This window comes from Nuphar pumila, chromosome 16 (genome assembly GCF_984573655.1).
Source record: "Nuphar pumila chromosome 16, dmNupPumi1.hap1.1, whole genome shotgun sequence".
NCBI classification, from domain to species: Eukaryota; Viridiplantae; Streptophyta; class Magnoliopsida; order Nymphaeales; family Nymphaeaceae; genus Nuphar; species Nuphar pumila.
The window spans coordinates 80,388,100-80,407,720 of record NC_143264.1 but is presented as its reverse complement, the minus strand read 5'-3'; the positions used below and the strand labels follow the sequence as shown (position 1 = coordinate 80,407,720).

Genomic DNA, 19,621 nt, shown 5'->3' with positions numbered 1-19,621 from the left:
TCACATGTAGGCACTTTGAAGAATGATTACGAAGATCAGCAATTCTGATACTATAAATTTAAGATTGATTATGGCTGGTGAAATACATGGTATCTTTTTTTTGAAAGAAACATACGTGGTGTGGTGTCATGTAGAGCATATGCAAGGTTGACAGAGAAGTTCTTAAGGCCTCTCATGCTGTTGAGGCATAACTACATGGAATTGTCAACAGATGCAGCACATACCATTGACAGGAATATACTAAGAAGGTTAGGTAGGCTGCCTTTGATTCCTAATAGAACTGAATGGGTCCAAGAAGGAATCTCAAACATGAATTGGAGAAGGGTCGTTAGGTATAGGATATCCTCCAAACAAGACAACAATTTTATATATAGACGACAACAATAAAATATACAGAGTTCCATGATGTTGTACCGATTGTCAAAATAGAAACCCCACAATTCTTAATGTGAATTGATTGCAACAGTTTGCTTTTCCACCTGTGCTTCTATCTTGGTAGATGACTTGGAAAATGTTCGTTCAAAAATATGCCTATTCAACAGAGACTGTTGGTTTGAATTACAACTGGCAGTAAAAATCCAAACTATTATTTGAAATAACGATCTATTATTTTAAATAACCATTTGTATCATAGGGAGAAATTTGCCATCTATCCTTCAAGGATGCAGTATGAACCAAGAAGGAAGTATTGAATCCAACAAACTCTGAAAGCATATACCAGTTACATATGTGTGATAGATCATATTACTAAGCAATTCAAGGAACTATATGTTGATAAGATAGCCGGTCCGTGTGATCCAGATTCAGATCTGGTACCCAAAACAAATCCAGCATCACATCAAGGTGAGTACAAGTGTAGAGAGACACATTCAACGTGAATCCATATGTTAAGTGATGTAGGAGCATCGGGATCCATGCAACACATGTGAGGAGTGGGAGGAGGATCCAAAACAAAAAATTTGATGCAGGATACATGCCCAAACATACTCAAATCAAATCTGATCCATTCGGGCCAATTTGGGACCCAAGGGTATTTTGGTTATTTTATATGAGATAATTTTCTGAGATTTCTGTCACACACATCTCAGAAAATACATTTTTATCTGATCTGATCCAGGATACATACCCAAATCAAATTTGATTCATTCAGGCCAATTCGAGACCAAGGGTATTTTGGTTATTTTACATGCAATGATTTTATGAGATTTTTGTCACTCACATCTCAGAAAATATTCTTTTATAATTTGGTTCCAAATTTGTGAATTTCTGAAACCACAAAAAATGCTTTTGTGTTTTATTTTTATTTTGTAAGAGCCGGATTCTACAAATTTAAATAGATCTAGTATTTACTAAGATCTTTTTGTGGTACTAGAGGGTGTATGAGGGTATTCGGGTAATTTTTATTTTGATTCATATACATATCCAATAAATCAAATTGAGAAGGCCCCAATCCACGCCATGTGAACCCTCCTAATTGGTGCGTAAGAGAGGTGGCCTTTTAAGGGTCAATCCTTAGGAAGCCACCTCACCTTAATCCCTATTGGGCCAACAAAAGGGAGAGGGTGGTGTGTGTTCTCCCCGAAACACAAATTGTGTGTTCCTGTGTGTACGAAGAAATATCTTGGGACCTGTGATAATTCATATGCTAATGTTGTCCACGATGACTTTATAATAAAATAACATATAAAAAAGGTAGATATGCTTTTAACAGAAATGTCCTCCGATAAGATAGATATGTGTTGGATGAAAATGTCCTCTCGCTCCCCGTAAATAAATTTGCACATTTCACCTTTGTTTTTAACTTGTGTTACAACACATGGTCGCCTTCTCGTTCCTGCCTGATGAATTTTGGAGCCTGATTCATAGTTTTTTCCCTTACAGAAAGAGGGGTCTAAGGGTTCCCCCGGCACGGGTCCCGCTGCACGGTCAGCGGGTGGGGGTCTAGGGAGGGCCACCCCTGGCGCGGGGTCATGGGGGGCAGCACCCCCGAAAGAAATTTTTGGGGGCTTATGTTTGAGACTTAGTTTCTTATGGATCAGACCCAACTTGTTTAGGTTTAGGGTTGTCACCCTTGCCTTGTATAATTTTTTTTCTCTCTTGTAACTGTTGAAAAAAACAATAAGATTTTTCTCTGAGCGGCCGTGATTTTTTTTATTCTCCCTGTTGAAAAGAGCGATTTATAGTAGAAATCAGATAAGAGAGTAGCGATTTACAGTAAAAAATAAATCAGAGAGTAGTGATTTATAGTAGAAATCAGATAAGAGAGTAGCGATTTATAGTAGAAATCAAATCAGAGAGTAGCGATTTACAGTAGAAATCAGATCAGAGAGTAGCGATTTACAATAGAATTCAGATCAGAGAGTAGCGATTTATAATAGAAATCAAATCAGAGAGTAACGATTTACAGTAGAAATCAGATAAGAGAGTAGCGATTTACAGTAAAAATCAAATCAGAGAGTAGCGATTTACAGTAGAAATTAGATCAGAGAGTAGCGATTTATAGTAGAAATCAGATCAGAAAGTAGCGATTTATAATAGAAATCGTATTAGAGAGTAGCGATGTACAGTAGAAATCAGATTAGAGAGTAGCGATTTACAATAGAAATCTGATTTGTACTGTAAATCTCTATTCTCTTATCTGATTGCTACTGTAAATCGCTACTCTCTTATCTGATTTTTATTGTAAATCGCTACTCTCTGATTTGATTTATAGTGTAAATCGTTATTCTCTTATCTGATTTGTACTGTAAATCTCTATTCTCTGATTTGATTTCTACTGTAAAAAGCTACTCTCTAATCTGATTTCTGTTGTAAATCGCTACTCTCTAATTTGATTTCTACTGTAAATCGCTACTTTCTGATCTGATTTCTACTGTAAATCGCTACTCTCTGATTTAATTTCTATTGTAAATCGCTACTCTTTGATCTGATTTTTACTGTAAATCGCTACTCTCTGATTTGATTTCTACTACAAATTACTACTCTCTGATTTGATTTATACTGTAAATCGCTACTCTCTTATCTGATTTCTATTGTAAATCGCTACTCTCTGATTTGATTTTTATTGTAAATCGCTACTCTCTTATCTGATTTCTATTATAAATCGCCACTCTACTTAGTTTGACGTTGCCATCATTATCTTTGTTGTAAATTATTATTCTCTGTTTACTCAGTTCGATGTTTGCACCCTCGTATCATGATGAACAATAGACAAAATGCTATTTTTTTTGGTAGTTCAACTATTTCACATGAACAGATGACGACAAAGGGTGCTCCGACGATAATAGACAACGGCGACGACAAAGGATGCTCTAACGGCAGTAGATGATGACAAAGGGCGCTCCGACGATAGCATACAGCAACAAAGGGTGCTCCGACAGCAACAGACAATGACAAAGGGTGTGTCGTCAATCGAAGCTCCTGTTACAGCAGATGGTGCATCGCCAAAGGGTGATCCAAAACGTTTAGGGTGACATATTGCAAGGAGCTCCTGTTAAAGCAGAGAAGTTTACTCTTTAGGGCGAAAATGATGATGATTTTAACCTTTTCTGGCAGAAGGACATTTTTGTCCTTTACTCGAAATGTCATTTTATGACACTAATGGCGAGAAAGGATACTTAAGTCTTTACAAATGCACTAGACTCTGATGCTAAGTGATGCTGACACACACGGGGAAATGAGCCCCACGTGCTTACATACGTGGTGCTCATTCAGACCCAACAACATGCACCTGCGTGTTCCGGGGGGGAATATATAACCTGCTTCAAACAAGAGGTGCCACCCAAGTGAGCTTCTCTATTTAACTCTAGTGGCTCCTCATTAACCAACAAAGAGGAGAATAAAACAAAGTCCATAAGACTTGTCTCTAATTGGCCCCAAAATAGGTGGCCTATGGGCCAATAAGAGCCAAGAGGGATCTTCTTCTCTCTTTAAAAGGATTTTCAAAAAAATTGTCAGAGGTCATTTGTTGCTACTTTGAAAAATTCTAAAATGTGTAAGAAAAGCATGGAGAAAAAAATTGTGATATTGAGAGGAAGAACTTGTGAGTGAGAAGCTTGGAAGTGCAAGCTTGTGATTCAAGTATTGTGAGTGTTAAGAAGAAGTCGTTGGGGACACCTCTTGTATGAGCTACTATTTTTGTCGACTTAAAATGCCATCAGAGGTGTTGAGTCGACTCATCTTGCTGTAAGGGTGGACTAAAGTGACTGAACCCATTCGTGGTCATGACAAGAGTAATCGAGAACCCTTGTTGCCTAAACTTGGTTCATTCAAATTTGATTATGTAGAAACTTGTTGGATGTGTGTCAAAAAAATCGTGGCTTGAAAAATCCAAATCATTGATAGTTAATTTCAGATCTGCAAAAAAAAAATGTTAAACTTCAAGTTTGAGGGGTTTGGTACAGACCCTAAGACGTGGTTCTAAGTATGTACCGGTCTCTTTTGTGGTTGAAAAACAATTGCCTAGGTTTCACACTTGTTTTCCCGAGTTTTATCAAACCCAATTTTCTCTGACTTGAAGATTCTGTAAATCTATCTTGTTTGTTTGACTTCAACCGAATCAGTTTGTTTGAGTGCCTTGCTGGATGTATTCCAGAGGTGACTTCAATCCTCTCTCATGCCAAATCAGTTCTGATCCATTTCAGATCATACCTGAATTCGAACTAGTGTGCTAAGTCTATGCAATTTGCTAATTGAGTTTGTATATACTCCAAAAATGTGTTGATTGTTCTAATATGAATTCATCCACTTAATATAAGTTTTGCATGTTGTGAGTATGTTCTAGGCCCAAAAACACTTGTTTGAATCTGATCAGATCCTAAATCAGAAACACATCATCAGAAGTGTTGATGCTTGATGTTTGTCTAAAATAGAGCTTGTCAATGTGCCTAAAAGTGCATAAACTGAATAGTTAAATTACATGGTGCAAATATTTAGTTTAGGAGTTGTTTTTAGGACTGAATGTGTGATTGATGTTAGTGGTTTAATGTGTGATTGAATTTGGTCTACAATTTCTATTGTTCTTGATTCATAAAGTGTTAAAATTTTCATCTCGTAAGTGAATAGAAAATTAGAAATTTTTTTATTTTTTATTGCAAATTTGGATGCATGTTTCTAACCAGAGTTAGGATCAAGGTGGAAGGGTCTGAAAATTATAGAAATACATTTTGAAGTGTGTGTGCATGAATGCCAAACATTACACATTTAAATAAGATAAAATTTGGCATATAATAATTGTTGTGGTATTTGTTCGTGCTTGTCCAAACCGTATCCAAAACTATAGGATTTGAATATGTCCCTGTTAGAATAGACCCTAGGTCTGTCCCAAACCCCAATACCAATGTATAAGTACCTCACTTAGGGTCCTAGTTACATCCTATAATCGACTGCGTTCTTTGGTTACTTGTTAATACTCGTTTGTAGTAGGTTCTAGTTGACATACCCACTACCAGGCTCCTACCCGTTAGAGCTTGCACTCAAGCGAGTCTCTTATGAGATGTTCAACATGATTCTTAACTCGATAGGTCAGTCCTCTCACACACAACCACACCATTAACTCCCAGTGTAAAGTCACCTTCCATAGTGAGGACTCCTCCCAACATGAATTCAAATGGAGATAATTCATCCAATGTGGACTCAAAAGAAAAAGAATCAAAAGAAGAAGAAGCTTGAAAACTCATTTCCAAAATTGCATGTACTATTGAGAGGTCCAACTGCATTAGGAACCTCTCTAAAACTAGATTTGTACATGTTTATATAAATGAAGAGAGACCACTTTCTCTCCGTCGCTAGATATAGATAGAGAGTGTTGTACGCGGACGTAGGTCACGCTAGACCAAACCATGTTAAGTTGTGTGTTATTGTGTGAGTGTTCGTTCCTTTTATGGCATCAGAGCCAATAAGTTATACCATATTTTTATGTAGTAAGCTCTCTCGTGTTTGGTCGTGATCTCTTATGACTTCCAGTTCAGCTTCTTTCATGTTTGGTCTCTCTTCGCACATGCTATCTAGTGGAACATGTCGATAGATACAACTATCTGCTATGGAGGTCGCAGATAGAATATGTGATGTTTTCTCAATATCTCATTAAGTGTGTAAATGAACATTTTCCTGCCCAAGTCAATTCATCAAAGAAGAAGAATAGATGAAACCAAATATCAAATACATAGTGTGGAAACAGACATATCAATTGACTTTAAGTTGAATTCATGTAGCTCATTTTTTGTCAGATTAGTCGTATCTCTTCCGCACACGAAGCATGGGTAATGTTGGAATGATCCTACATTTTTCAATCTAATATCATAATTTTTTAATTAAAGAAAGACCTCTAGAATGAATGATCTATCTGGATACTATAAGAGTTTTATTACTTCAGTATCCTATCGTAAAAAGTTACCTACATTTGTGAAGATTTATGAACTATTGTAGAATTAAGAAAAGATGTTTCAAATGATCTGTAAGCAACCTCTTTAAGGAGAGTTGTCCACTACAACCTTCTTCTCTCAGAGAGGGCAAGGAATACGTGGTTTTCATGGTAGAAAATATTTTAGAGGAGTTTGACGTTCTTTTAAAAAATTCAATAATAAGGATAATCAGGACCAATCTTCTCATCCTCAACAGAGAGAGGGAAAAGTTATTTGCTAGCTTTACGGATGTTATAATCATATTGTGACTAGGGGTGTCAATGGGCCAGGTTTACCCCGACCCGACCAAAACCAATGTAATACCCATAAATTTTTTGAGATTTTAACAAGAATTATTCAGGTATTTTTTAGATAATTAATTGGTGATTAATTATTGATATTATTACAGTATTTAATTAAGATTATTTGATTGTTGATTTTATATAAATGAGTGAAATTTTTATATTTGGAAATTATGTTTAATTAAGGATTATTTGTCGATGATATCTTGATATTTATATAGATTAATTGATATTTAAATGAAAATTTATGAGATATTTAGACTCTGATCCAAAATGATCAACCCATGTGTTTAGGATTAGATCCAGTTGGTAGACCTAATCCGAAGTTAACTTGTTGAGTTTGGACCTGAGAGAGAGTTTGAACTGAAACAAATTCATCATAAATTTTGAGACTTTGGATCCACACTATTTGGATCTCTTAATGAGTAAAGTCAACCCAAATAGATTTGGGTAGGGTTTAGACCCATATCAGAGTTTACACCGGACATAGAAAAAGACTTGGATCCATTTAAAACTCAAATGGATCCCACTAAGTAAATTTGGGTTTTTGAATCCATTTGGAAGATCTAAATGGGTCCCACTAAAAAAATACTGGATACATTTGAAGACCCAATTGGATCTCAATAAGTAAATAAGGTTTTTGAATCCATTTAGAGACCCAAATGGATCCCACTAAGCAAAATAAGATTTGGATCTATTTGATAGATTCAAATGAATCTCACTAAAAAAAGATATTTTGGATCCATTTAGAAACTCAAATGGATCTCACTAAGTAAAAAGTGTTTTGGATCTATTTAGAGACTCAAATGGATCCCACTAAGAAAATAATATTTTGGATTCATTTGAGACCCAAATGGATCCCAATAAGTAAAATCAGTTGTTGGATCCATTTGAGACTCGGATGGATCCCATTAAAGTAAACTAAATAGTTTGGATCCACCTAAGGCCCAAATGGATCTCACTTTAGATTAATAAGATTTAGGTTCAATTTGGACCCATACCAGTTATATATATATATATATACTATTGATAATTTGGGTTCGGGTCCAATGAGACCCAAGAAGGTTTCACCAAACCCACACCCCCCAAAGGTATATGGGTTTGATCCAACCCCAAAACCAACCACCCTAAAACCCTCACCGCCGAACGCATCCCATCCACCATCCGCCACAGCCCATCTCACTTCACCGCAAACCCCCACCACCCGCCCACCCTTGAATTCCCTCTCTCTCCCCTTACTCTATTTAAACACCCTCTCCCCTATGTTTTTTTTTCATAAAAAACATTACACCCCCCTTCCCGTTCTCTCTCTTTCGGCGACCAAGGGCCCGCAACCAGTGGTAGGCATCATCGCCGACACCACCCTGTGCTCCCTCCTCTTCACTTCCACTGGCGAAAGCACCCACCACCTGAACTTTCCCTCTCTTGCCTCTTGTGGTTCACGGGAGCCACACAAACCCTCTCTTCCTCGATCTTCTGGTTCTGCCGAAACCACCACACCCAAGCCAATCTCTTCAACGTTTTCGGCCATGCCTGCCCCCTTCGTACCTCTTCGAATTATGCCATCCACCAGGCTTAGAAGATAAGAATCACCCTAATTTTGTGTTCAAGCTTAATCATATCATGCTTTATATGATCTAAAGCATGCTCCCTATACATGGTTTGAAAGACTTGGATTTTATTTAAAGACGTCGAGTTTTATTGAATCAAAATCTGATCCATCACTTTCTTTTCATCACAATAATGGTCTGCGTATGTTTGTCATGGTATATGTTGATAACATCATTGTGACAGTGAACTCATATGATAATGTTAAACATATTATTCAAGATTTCAACTGTCAAGGACTTGAGCCCTCTGCATTATTTTTTTGAAATTGAAGCGGATCATGAACCTTCAAAAATTGTGTTGTGTCAGATGAAGTATATTATGAACCTTTTAATCAAAATGAGTATGACAAAATGTAAACAAATTGTTACTCCAACTGCACCAAATGTTACTTTATCCAAATATGGTGGGTCATTTACTTAAAGATGCTATCAAATACAGTTGCAGTATGTCATATTCACAAGGCCCAGTATAGTTTTTGTGATTAACAAAGCATATCAATCTATGCATGAACCAAACCATGATCATTAGACTCATGTGAAGAGAATCCTAAGATATCACAAGGGGATCATAAACCTGAGGCTTAAAATAAAAAAGTCTCTCTCTCTCTTTGCATGTGGGCAAGATGTCCATATGATCATAAGTCTACAAGTACTTATATGAGAATCAATCTATTATTATCTTGGAGCTCAACCAAACAACATATTGTTTCCAAGTCAAGTACTCAACCAGGTTGCAAGGCTGTTGTAGAAGCAGTTTATGATCTTGTAGGACTCCAGCAATTATTGACAGAGATGAATGTTTTCTCATGTGAAACCCTAACTTTGTGGTGTGACAATTTAGGTGCTAAGTATCTTATTACAAATCCAGTATTTCATACTATTAAAAACATTGAGATTGATTATTATTTTGTTCAAAAGAAGGTTTTCAAAGGAGAAATCAAAAAATTAATGTTCAATTTATTCTTTCTTAAAATCAAGTTGTTGATATTCTCACCAAGCCTCTTCCTAAACCTTAAGTTTGGTTTTTTCATAGACAAGCTCAATCTCACAAAGATTGACTTGAAGTGGTGTGTCAAGATAGCAGGTCCATGTGATTCAGATCCACATCTGGTACCCAAAAACAGGTCCAACATCACATGAAGATGAGTCAAAGTGTAAAGAGACACATCTCATTGTAAATCCAGATGTGAAGTCACCTTCCAAAGTGAAGACTCCTCCCAACGCGGGAACCCATCTCAGTGTGAATTCAAATGGAGATAATTTGTCCAATAGTTCATCCAACGTGAACTTAAAAGAAGAAGAAGCTTATAAACTTCTTTCCAAAAAACTTTTTTTCAAAATTAAATGTACACTTGAGAGGTCAAGTCCAATTGCATTAGGAACCTCTCTAAAACTGGACTTGTACATGTGCATGTAAATGAACAGTGACCCCGCTCTCTCTCCTAAGACTGGACTTGTAATCAGTACATGGTTCGATATTCTCCATTTTGAATCCTCTTTCTGTATGTCCTTGGCAACAATCAAAGGCGGAGCTGGGGGGGTGGCAGGACTGGGCCCGGCCCAGTTAAAAAAAATATATATTTTTTAAAAGCCCAGTCCTAGCCCAGCCCTATTCTGGCTTTGGGCTGGCACACGTGTGGGTATGTACTTCTGTGCGGGTCGATGCCCGTACTATGATTGGGAGAATCGGTGCCACCGTGTGTTGGTGTGCGTGCGAGGGTTCAGATTTGAGTCGTGTGTAGATGTGTGTGAGGGGTTGGGAGAACTCAGATTTGCATTTTTCTCTCTTATTTTTTTTCTTTTATCGGGGTGTCAATGGGTCGGGTTTGATTTGTACACAGGTGGAACCAGACCTGACTCTGATTTTGGGGTATGGTACCGACTTTGAACTCGAGTCTAATCAGATTCACCATAAGAGAAACCATACCTGGACCTCATAAGAACTACATGAACCAGATTCGGTAAAATACTATTTTTATCATTTTTACATTGAAAAATTGCAAGCCTTAATCGAAACTCGTGTCATCATTGCATTTGGTATAAAATTTCACAAACTATACCTGAATCCATGTACTAATCATACTTTTTGGGTCCGGATTTGAGTCTTAATTTGATCTTCTTATTTATCACCATACTTGAACTCTATAGGGTTTGGTACGGGTTGGGTCTGGGTAAACCCAACCCATTGATATCCCTATCGAGTAGGGGCAAGATTCGGATTGGATCATGCTAGACCAGATCTAAATCCAAAACATAAACAATAGATAGAGAGTCATTCCAGCAGTAATATTGCAATACAAGCAGCTTCTGTCCGATTTCTAGAAAAAATGAATTATTTTCTTTAAATGTTTTGAATCCTGAAGTGTCGAACCATGTTTTTTTTTTCAAATTATTACATGGCGTTGTCCTGATAGCGTAAAACTCTATGGCCTTACTCCTCGTCGCCTTGCTTAAGCTTGCACAAAGAGGTGACACCCATGAGATCTTAACCTGCCTGCCTAGTAGCCTAGGCCTCATCCCATTGCACCAAACTCCTTATGGTTGGCCTAACCATAAGCAATAGGTTTAGAGATAAAATCTTATAGATTTCAACTACGAAACAATGTCATTTTTTATGCAGACCTATTATTTTCAGGTGTATTTTTTTTCTATAAATAAGCTAGTTCAAGCGTGGTTTATTTAGCTCGTGTTGGTTATAAACTCCAACTTGAATCGGCTCACCACAAAAATAAGCCAAACTTGAACACTTTAAGCTTAGCTAGTTTGGCTCGTTTATTGGCCCTAGTTGAGCTCACTTGGTATATATTGCCATTAGATAATGTTTAAGAACTTTTCGTTGAGGTTGAGAAAGACTGCGATTTGTCCATATGAAATAGATTTTTATTAATAATTATAGCCATTTTTTATTTTATCTCAAAAAAAAAAATTGGGGCCTGACTAACACCAAATTTTTTTTTTTGCTGCACCCATGTTTGCCCTTCCCGCCCTCCCCCACCCTCACATGAATCCTAGCTACGCCCCCCCCCCCCCCCCCCCCCCCCTTGGCAACAATGCTCCCTTCTTAAATGAAATTCTCCTATAGTGTCGGTTGAGGATATTCATTTAGAAATGAAACTTTTTCTTTCTTGGTATTAACCGTTAAAAGGATCTTATATATATATTGGTAGCAGTGAAATGCTTAGGAACTAAATCGGTGGCCAATCATGCTGGCTGTCCATTGCGTGCGTTGACGGATGGTCACGTGCAAAAAAAATATTATCAAAATGCTGAGGTTTTCTGCCCAAGGGTAATTTGCGGTGAGAAATTTGTCACCATTGATACTCAAACAAGCATTAGCTGAGACAACAATTGCCGCTAAAGGTCATTAGCGGCAGTTTTTGTTGCTATGCCCCCCATAGGTTTTAAGTGTTTTATGATAGAAATGAACCATTAGATGTGCTGAACATATATATATATATATATATATAGAGAGAGAGAGAGAGAGAGAGAACTGAACATATGAAGAGAGACAGCTGCCAATGAAAATTTACAAATCTCTATACCAGAAAACAAACAAGAATACCAATGGGGCTCAGCTTGTCTGGCCACGTCACCTTGTGTTTGGGGCATTGCAGGTTCGAATCCCAATGATATATGGTTGTATAAGTGGTACGGGTCAGCCTAACCCAGCTTTCTCTGTCGAACGAAAAAGACATGATCCTCCACTTGGGGAACCCAAGTGGCGCACATTGAGGCCCTGGTCCCAATAAGTCGAAACTCCGACGGGTAGGCGTAGCACCATTTTTTAGGTAATATACGTTGGGTACATCACCTTCATTAATGAAAAAGAAGGAAGAAAGCGTAAGTTCATACCTCATGCAACACGAAGCGTCTGACGACCCTATCACCTCTTCTACAGAAGATTAGGATCAGGTGAAGCAGCGTTTTACAAACTTTTGTAAAACTCCACAGTCTAACCAACAGGTGACACGCATCCTGACCCGGGTCCGACTAAACGGGTGCATTTGACGGAGCTTTGTCGAAGCCCCGCCCGAGTCATGTCCTCTCTCTCTATCTGAAGAACTATGTGATGGAACCAAAGGTTAGAAATTAGAATCAGTGTATGTGGGAACACAATTTCCATTTTACTTAATTCTTGAGCCAATTAACGCAAAGAATTTAATGCCCTCCCTCATTCTTTAAGATAAAAATAAGGGCAGGCTGAACTTTTGAGTTAGGTCGAACCAGGTCCGATTACTTGAAGTTGAAACTGGATATAAAATTTCCGCAACTAGATACAAACAAAGGAACTGAAATCCAATTCAAATTCCAAGCAATAATCCAAACAAAAATATTAGAAATTTAATTCTATATAGCAATTTAATTCCTGGAATCAAATACCTCTAACTCCCTTAATCCAACATATCTCGACCAGTAAAGGGGATTTCGTGTGTTATGAGAATTCCTGAAGCCGAGTTATATGGAACTCAATTTGTAAGAATGATTTTCTGTGTGCTACGTTTGCTATTCGATTGAATGTACGAGTTTTCTTTGGAAATTTCAGTCACGTCTTACCATGCACAATTTTGCTCTGCCAGTGAATTTCCAAACATATAATTAAAGTACTACCGATTAAGTTTGGTTACGGGCCAGGGGGTTAAGATCAGATCCAGGGAACTTGGACAGAAAACTGTTCAAGGTACCTTGGATGCCGTCCATCATCAAAATGATCAAACGGCACCAAAAAAACATCAGAAGCTTCTTGTTTTGGACAAATTTGAGCCGTCCATTTTTCAACCATTGATGCCATTCATCTAGGAAATGAATGCATGGCATCCAAAAAATTTTGTGGGACCCATCTAGGTGGGGACCATCCTTTTGGATAGCTTTTGGGTGCCGTTCATCTTGATGATGGATGGTATCCGAGAAACCTTGCCTAAGGTCATCTTGATGATGGATATGGCATCCAAGGAACCTTGCCTAAGGTCTCTTGGACCCGATCCCCTCGCGTTATCAACGGGTACTTTCAAAACCTCCAAGCGATGGATTCAAAAGGCCTGAAGGTGTGTGCAATGCATGTCAAAATCACACGAAACGGAGGTGGTATCTCATGTGGTAAGTGGGGTCCTGTGTCAGCCCAGGTTTGAATCCCTGTGCCATATGGGGCGGCTGTTGTTCTGGTAGGGGTCCACCTAACCCCAGCTTGCCTTTCAAAAAAAAAAAAAAGTTTTTTGGGGTTTCTAGTGTTTTTTCGCAATTGTATTTGTGACCTTATATATGTGTTCGGCTGAGTCGATTTAATAGGAATGAAAACATGCATCATGCTTTTTTGATGAAAAAAAAATATGATAATTGGAGCCTAAAAAAAATACAGAGATTTTGGATCATTGATTTTTTTAAACCTTATTAAAACCTACCCCATATGTCAAAGACAAATATTCCAAGAACTGATTCCTATAAAATTAAGCACATATACATCTATGTAGCCAAAATTTAAAAATAAAACCAAAAAACTTGAAAACTCATTTAATATATATATATATAAAAAGTGGTAGCTGCGTACTACTTTTTGAGCCTACCACCAGTAAATAAGTGTTTTCATGTTTCTTTTAGCAAATCTGACCCTGCAGATGTGTTCAACATGGATGATTTGCTAGGAAATGACACTTGGATCGTGTTTGTGTGTTTGTATATGTACGTTAGGAAAGCTACACATTTCTCTATTTATTAAAAATATTAAAAACCTACAAAGTGAGATGCTAAATGGCCCTTTCAGGTGTTTTTGTTTCATAGATGTCATCTACATGCTTGATTTCATATGGATCGGTTCTTGGTTCGTCTGATTTTGATACAAGGTTAGGTTTTTATAGGGTTTGGAAAAAATCAACAGCCCAAAAATTTTGAAAAAAAAATTATGCTGGAAAAACATTTTTTATCAAAAAAATATGATTCGGTTGTTGATTCCTAGAAAATTGACCATGCTGAACACATATGAAGTTAGAATTGCAAAAAAAAATAGTTATGAACCCATATAATATAGTTGCGCAACCTTTAGGTGTACAGCTATCTCTGCAACCATTGGCTGTCCATCACAGGCGTGATGGATGGCCACAAAAAAAATGCGCATTTTTTTTACCTTAGCGGCCGTCAGAAATCTGTCACTAAAGGCCCCAGCAGAAACCCACCGGTTCTCACCTTTAGAAATCGCTCACATTTTTTATCAGGATCTGACAATATGGGTTAGATCTGGAACAACTCAGGTAAAAACTCCAAACCAATTGTATCCTCAAGAGGAAGGGTAGACCTACCTTTGTTTCGTTATAGGTAATGAAGGAAAGTCAATTCTTGGGAATTTAATTCTTTTGTTACATTAGGGAATATGATTCTCAGATAATTAAGTATAATAGGGTTCCATCCCACTCAAACAAATGAGAGGAATTGGATTTGAATTCCCCCAAATTCCCTGAATTCAATAACACACCAAGAGAAATGTCTAGAAAAATGCTCATCAAGTTTGTATGTTCGATTTTAACGGCTTCTCTTTTATTTTAGAACTCTTGGTGATTAAACATAGCTAGTAGGCCATATTGGATTTGGGATTTTACATAATCGAATAAAGATTTGTGGGCCAAGGGCTGTCAAAGGGTTGGGTTTGTGTCCAATACCCAGCCCGTCCTGAATCCAAATATCTGCATTTGGGAGTGAAAATTGCTTAACAAAACACAGGCTGATCCGAACTCAACCCCAGTGACACGCAGATCAGGTCTGAATATCCAGCAGGACCTGAGAGGGAGGTTCGGGTGCAATCACATTGCACACTTTGTGTATGCCGCTGCACCTGACAGCCTTTCATCTCTGGGGTATGGCCTGTAAGCTGTGGGGCTCAACAGAAGATGGAGGGAAGATCAGGTGCAGTGGCACACTTTAGTGTGCAATGTGCACCTGATCAACCATCCCGGACCCAAAAAAAAATTTGGATTGACAAGCTGGGGTTTGTTATCCTGGACCCAATTGCCCTTAGTATTTTCTATGTATTTTAATGCCCACTAAGTTTTTATGGGTTGGGTTTGAAATCATTTTCTTGACCCAATACAACTTATTTTCTCTAATCCAATCCCCTTGATGGGTAGGAATAGGATAGTCCGACCCATTGACACCCACAGGCCAAACATATCTAATTTATATAGGCCATATCTAATTCGAATCTTCTTACGTTTTCTTCATCAATGGCTCTTGGTAGGGTCATCTCATGAACGTCACCAAGTTGATATGACATCACAATTTTAGAACCTACCCGGCATCTCCTGCACATGCTCAAAATTGAGCGAACTTTCTGGCGGGCAGAAGGACATTAAGGGTTTTACCAACTAAATGCCATTCAATGTATGGTATGCAGATTAGGTCACGCTGAACATGAGCGTTTTTTCTCATGCTGACGTCGTGGCCATCCGATTTGCATTTTAAAAAGTTCAAAAGTCAACAAAACCACGTGGCATTCATCCAAAATGCAAACAGACGGCCACCATATCCGCATGAGCAAAAACGCTCATGTTCAGCATGACCCGACCTGCTTCCTACATTTTGATGCAATTGCATCTGACCTGCCCTCGAGGTGTGGGGCCTCTTTTTAAATAGATGCATCCACTAACGTGGCAGCCAGTGGTTGGGGGACGACTGGATCTGCTCACTTTTCTTGGCGCATCCACCAAAACAAAAACCATTACATAATCTCTGTCTCTCTTTCTAAAGGATCGGATGGAATGTGATTGCACGTTTGGTGTGCTAGGGTGGATGATCAAGTGCAACAGCAAACCAAAAGTGTGCAATCACATTTGCTTCCCCCCCCGACCACCATTAATAACTTGTGGTTTCCTTCCATCCCTAGCTTCTGTTGTCAACATTTCAGGGTAATTAAGATGGTTGCCTTCATGTTTTCCATGCTTGTATACGCTCTTAGCCCAACCATGACCCATGGCAGTGATAGCCCGCCTCCAACCGAATACAGACACACAGTCTCCAACCTTTCCCAAGACAAAATCTTTCATTGCACATGTCTCCCCCAAACTGACAGGCTTCTATGTGAGCTAGAAGGTGCCCTTGACGCCCAAGGCCACCCTACCACTTCCAAGAACGCCAACCCTCCTCAGTCACCGCCTCCTAACAAGCCATGTAAGTTCAGAGAAGACAACATCTACAGCCTTTATCCCTACCCCATGCCTCCAAACCCAGTGTTGGACAGAGTGCTAGATAAGTATGTTGCCATGCACAAGCGTTGCAAGGATGCAGACTTTGAAAACCTCAATGATTTCTATACTTCTTCTAAGAGACCCACCTGCCAGTACTTGATATGGAGACCAAGCCAAAATGGGTTTGGCAATCGACTCTTGTCCTTGATCTCTTCCTTCTTTTATGCGATCATGTCTGCAAGAGTCCTCCTAATTGAGTACCCAGAATGGGGTGACCTCTTCTGCGAGCCATTCTTAGGCTCAACCATCCAACTCCCTAATACAACCATGCTCAACCAACAACTGGGCATGTGGTACGTGCAATTTCGCGATGCTGGTTGCGGATCCGGCAAGCTGAGTACTAACCGCATTTGCAACACAACTGTGGTGAATTTGTTTCTGCACAACGGAACTCCTATGCGTGAGTACGAGTCAATTGCATGCCCAATGGGCTATGCAAGACTTAGGAATGTACCATTTGTAACCATAAGGGAATGCAACCAATACTTGGTGCCAGGATTCTATGTCAACCCTGTGCTCTTCCCTCTACTTGATGTGTTGTTCCCACAAAGGAATCCATTTCATTTGTTGTCAAGATTTCTCCTAACACCAAGTGATGCTATGTGGAGTGCAATTAGCTCCAACTTGGACATCCATGCCAGCAGGAGAATTGGAATCCAAATAAGAGAATTCCATGAAGATAAGTATACATTAGGGTACGATGCAAACGTGGTTGAATGCATCAAGAAGAAGGGAGGATTTTTGCCCAAGAGATTCAGAAAGCGAGTTCGAGTCGGAGAGTACGTCGGCATCTATATGGCAACATTGGTGAAGCGTCATTTGGAGGAGGTGAACTCCACCATGAGGGTGTTGATGGAGGAGACTGGGAATGAGTTTAGGCTGAATTTTCAGAGGTTAGATGGGAGGGAAGTGCATGACACAAAACACCAGGAGGAGGCATTGATTGATATGTGGGTGTTGAGCATGAGCCATGTATTGGTCACCAGCCAGGAGTCCACCTTTGGTTACATTGCAACTGGGTTGGCTGGTGTTGCTCCAAATTTCTTAGAAAAGGAGGCTGGCAAAGGCTGTTTCATGGGGCTTGGGGTGAATCCTTGTTTTCATGATGCACCAAAAACTCTTTCTTGTGCCCATGAGGAGTCTGTAGCATTTAGCCTGCATGATATGGTTCAAAAATCTTCTAAGGTTAAAGTCTGCAATGATCGCGAGTTGGGTTGGACAGTGGTACCCTCCAATGTGGTCTCTCTCTAGACGCTAGAGATAGAAACGATACTTGCAATATTTGCTCTCAAAAGAAAGAAACCAAACTTGCAGTATGTTTCCTATCTGTCATGCATGTGCCTGACGATGAAGCAGTGGTCTCAAGAGTTTTTTTCTTTTCTTTTCCTTGGTTATGTATGCAAGATGCATGCTGCTGATACGTATCTATATGGCCACTCAGAACCTGATTGTGCAAGTGTTGGGGAATAATATAACTACTTTATAGTATGAAATTATGGTTAATTTTCATGTGCTACATTTATCTTTTAATCACACACACTCACTTGTTTGCCATGACTTGAGTGGGTCACCAAGTCATCCTGGCCAAGTCACGGGGTCAAGCTTAGCCGATATAAAACGAAGTTGTGGGTCTTCAACAATAGTCAAACCAGCTCGGGTTAAAAAGCAAGACTATGGCAATATTTGATGTCCATCTTTACCTAAGTGACCGACTACTGCCCAGAGAAAGAGAGAGAGAGGCAAAAGTTTCATCCAGCTTCTTGACATTTCCAAATGCTAAACAAGCAAGCTTACAATTATCTGTGTTGACTCCTTTGGTAAATATCATAGTGCACTTACTGATAACATAAGGCGCAACTAATGCCTCGTTATGAGCATATCTCTCTCTCTCTTATGTTTCTCTCTCATTCAATATTCTGTTGGATGTATTTTGGTAATGTTGAATGATGAATGTTCTCTCTCTCTCTCTCCGCACACAGCTTTGGGCGGTTTGTAGTTCGTACTGCTGTATCAATGCATGACTGTTCATGTACTAAATGGTTCGTGTAGGATCTTTAATGCTGTATCAATGCATGGAACGATACATTCGTCTATAACGTACATCATCAACGTCACCCAAAAACCGTCAAAAAGGATGGTCTCCACTTAGATGGGTCCCACAAAAACTTTGGATGCTGTTCACTTGGTAAAATGGATGGCATCAAGGGTTGAAAAATGGACAGCTGAAATTTTATCCAACACCAAAAGCTTTGGGTGGTTTGTGGGTGTCGTTTATTTTCACGGTGAACTGAATCCATGGTACCTTGGACACCAAGATGAAGTCTTGTTAAAAGATATTCACTTTCAAAATCTTACGAGGCGCAACTGTTAAAATTTTACTTATGAGGTTTTAGTCTAACTCTTTTTTTATGAAGCTTGTTTTAAGAGTTCTGTTTCAAAAGTTTTGTGTTTAATTGTTTTTGGGAATTGTTCAAATGAGATTTGCTTTCTAAAGTGTACAAGAAAAATCTCATGTGATCGAACCAAACTTACCCTATATATATATTTTTAGATAATCCCCCAGTTGGGGTTAGGCTGACCCGTACCAGTTTATTCATTAATATCAGAAAATTGCATTAAAAAAATGTCTTGAAGAGGGTGTTAGCCTGGGAAGGTGATCTTTCCAACTTTTGGTCAACCCCAATCTAGCTAATTTTGCTAAAGATCTGACCAAAAATTTAATATGATTAGGTATACAAAGACTATTAACTCCACAAAATAAAATAAAAAAAGTTCTATCAGCACTTGGGCAGCCATGGATGTAATTGCTCCCCTTTCATCCATTTGACTTTTAATAATTGCTGCAAAATCCGGTTTTCCACACTCCGCACAACCTTTGGTGGTGTGGGCAATATATAGACGGTGATGATTTCAAAACACAAAAAAAATATATTTTCCAGTGTGACCTTAATTATTTGATCTCCATCTTGCGAGTACCCATGCACAATGTTATCAGTATGGATATTGGACCTGAACCGATTTTCAAATTGGTTCAAAGAATTGGCTTATTCAGATTCTCAAATGAATTGAGCTAAAATTGGTCA

At 38.7% G+C, this 19,621-nt stretch overlaps 1 protein-coding gene across 1 annotated transcript; it reads left to right on the top strand.

Annotated features, from left to right (window-relative positions):
* The first annotated feature begins 16,208 nt into the window (after positions 1–16,208).
* On the top strand, positions 16,209–17,789 carry LOC149813800 (putative fucosyltransferase 9). Its single transcript, XM_089991208.1, has one exon. It carries the CDS (start codon positions 16,209–16,211, stop codon positions 17,787–17,789), a length of 1,581 nt encoding a protein of 526 aa, XP_089847334.1.
* Positions 17,790–19,621: the final 1,832 nt, after the last annotated feature.

Coding starts and splice junctions, on each gene's coding strand:
- LOC149813800 (XM_089991208.1), top strand. CDS start 16,209: ATGGTTGCCTTCATGTTTTCCATGCTTGTATACGCTCTTAGCCCAACC.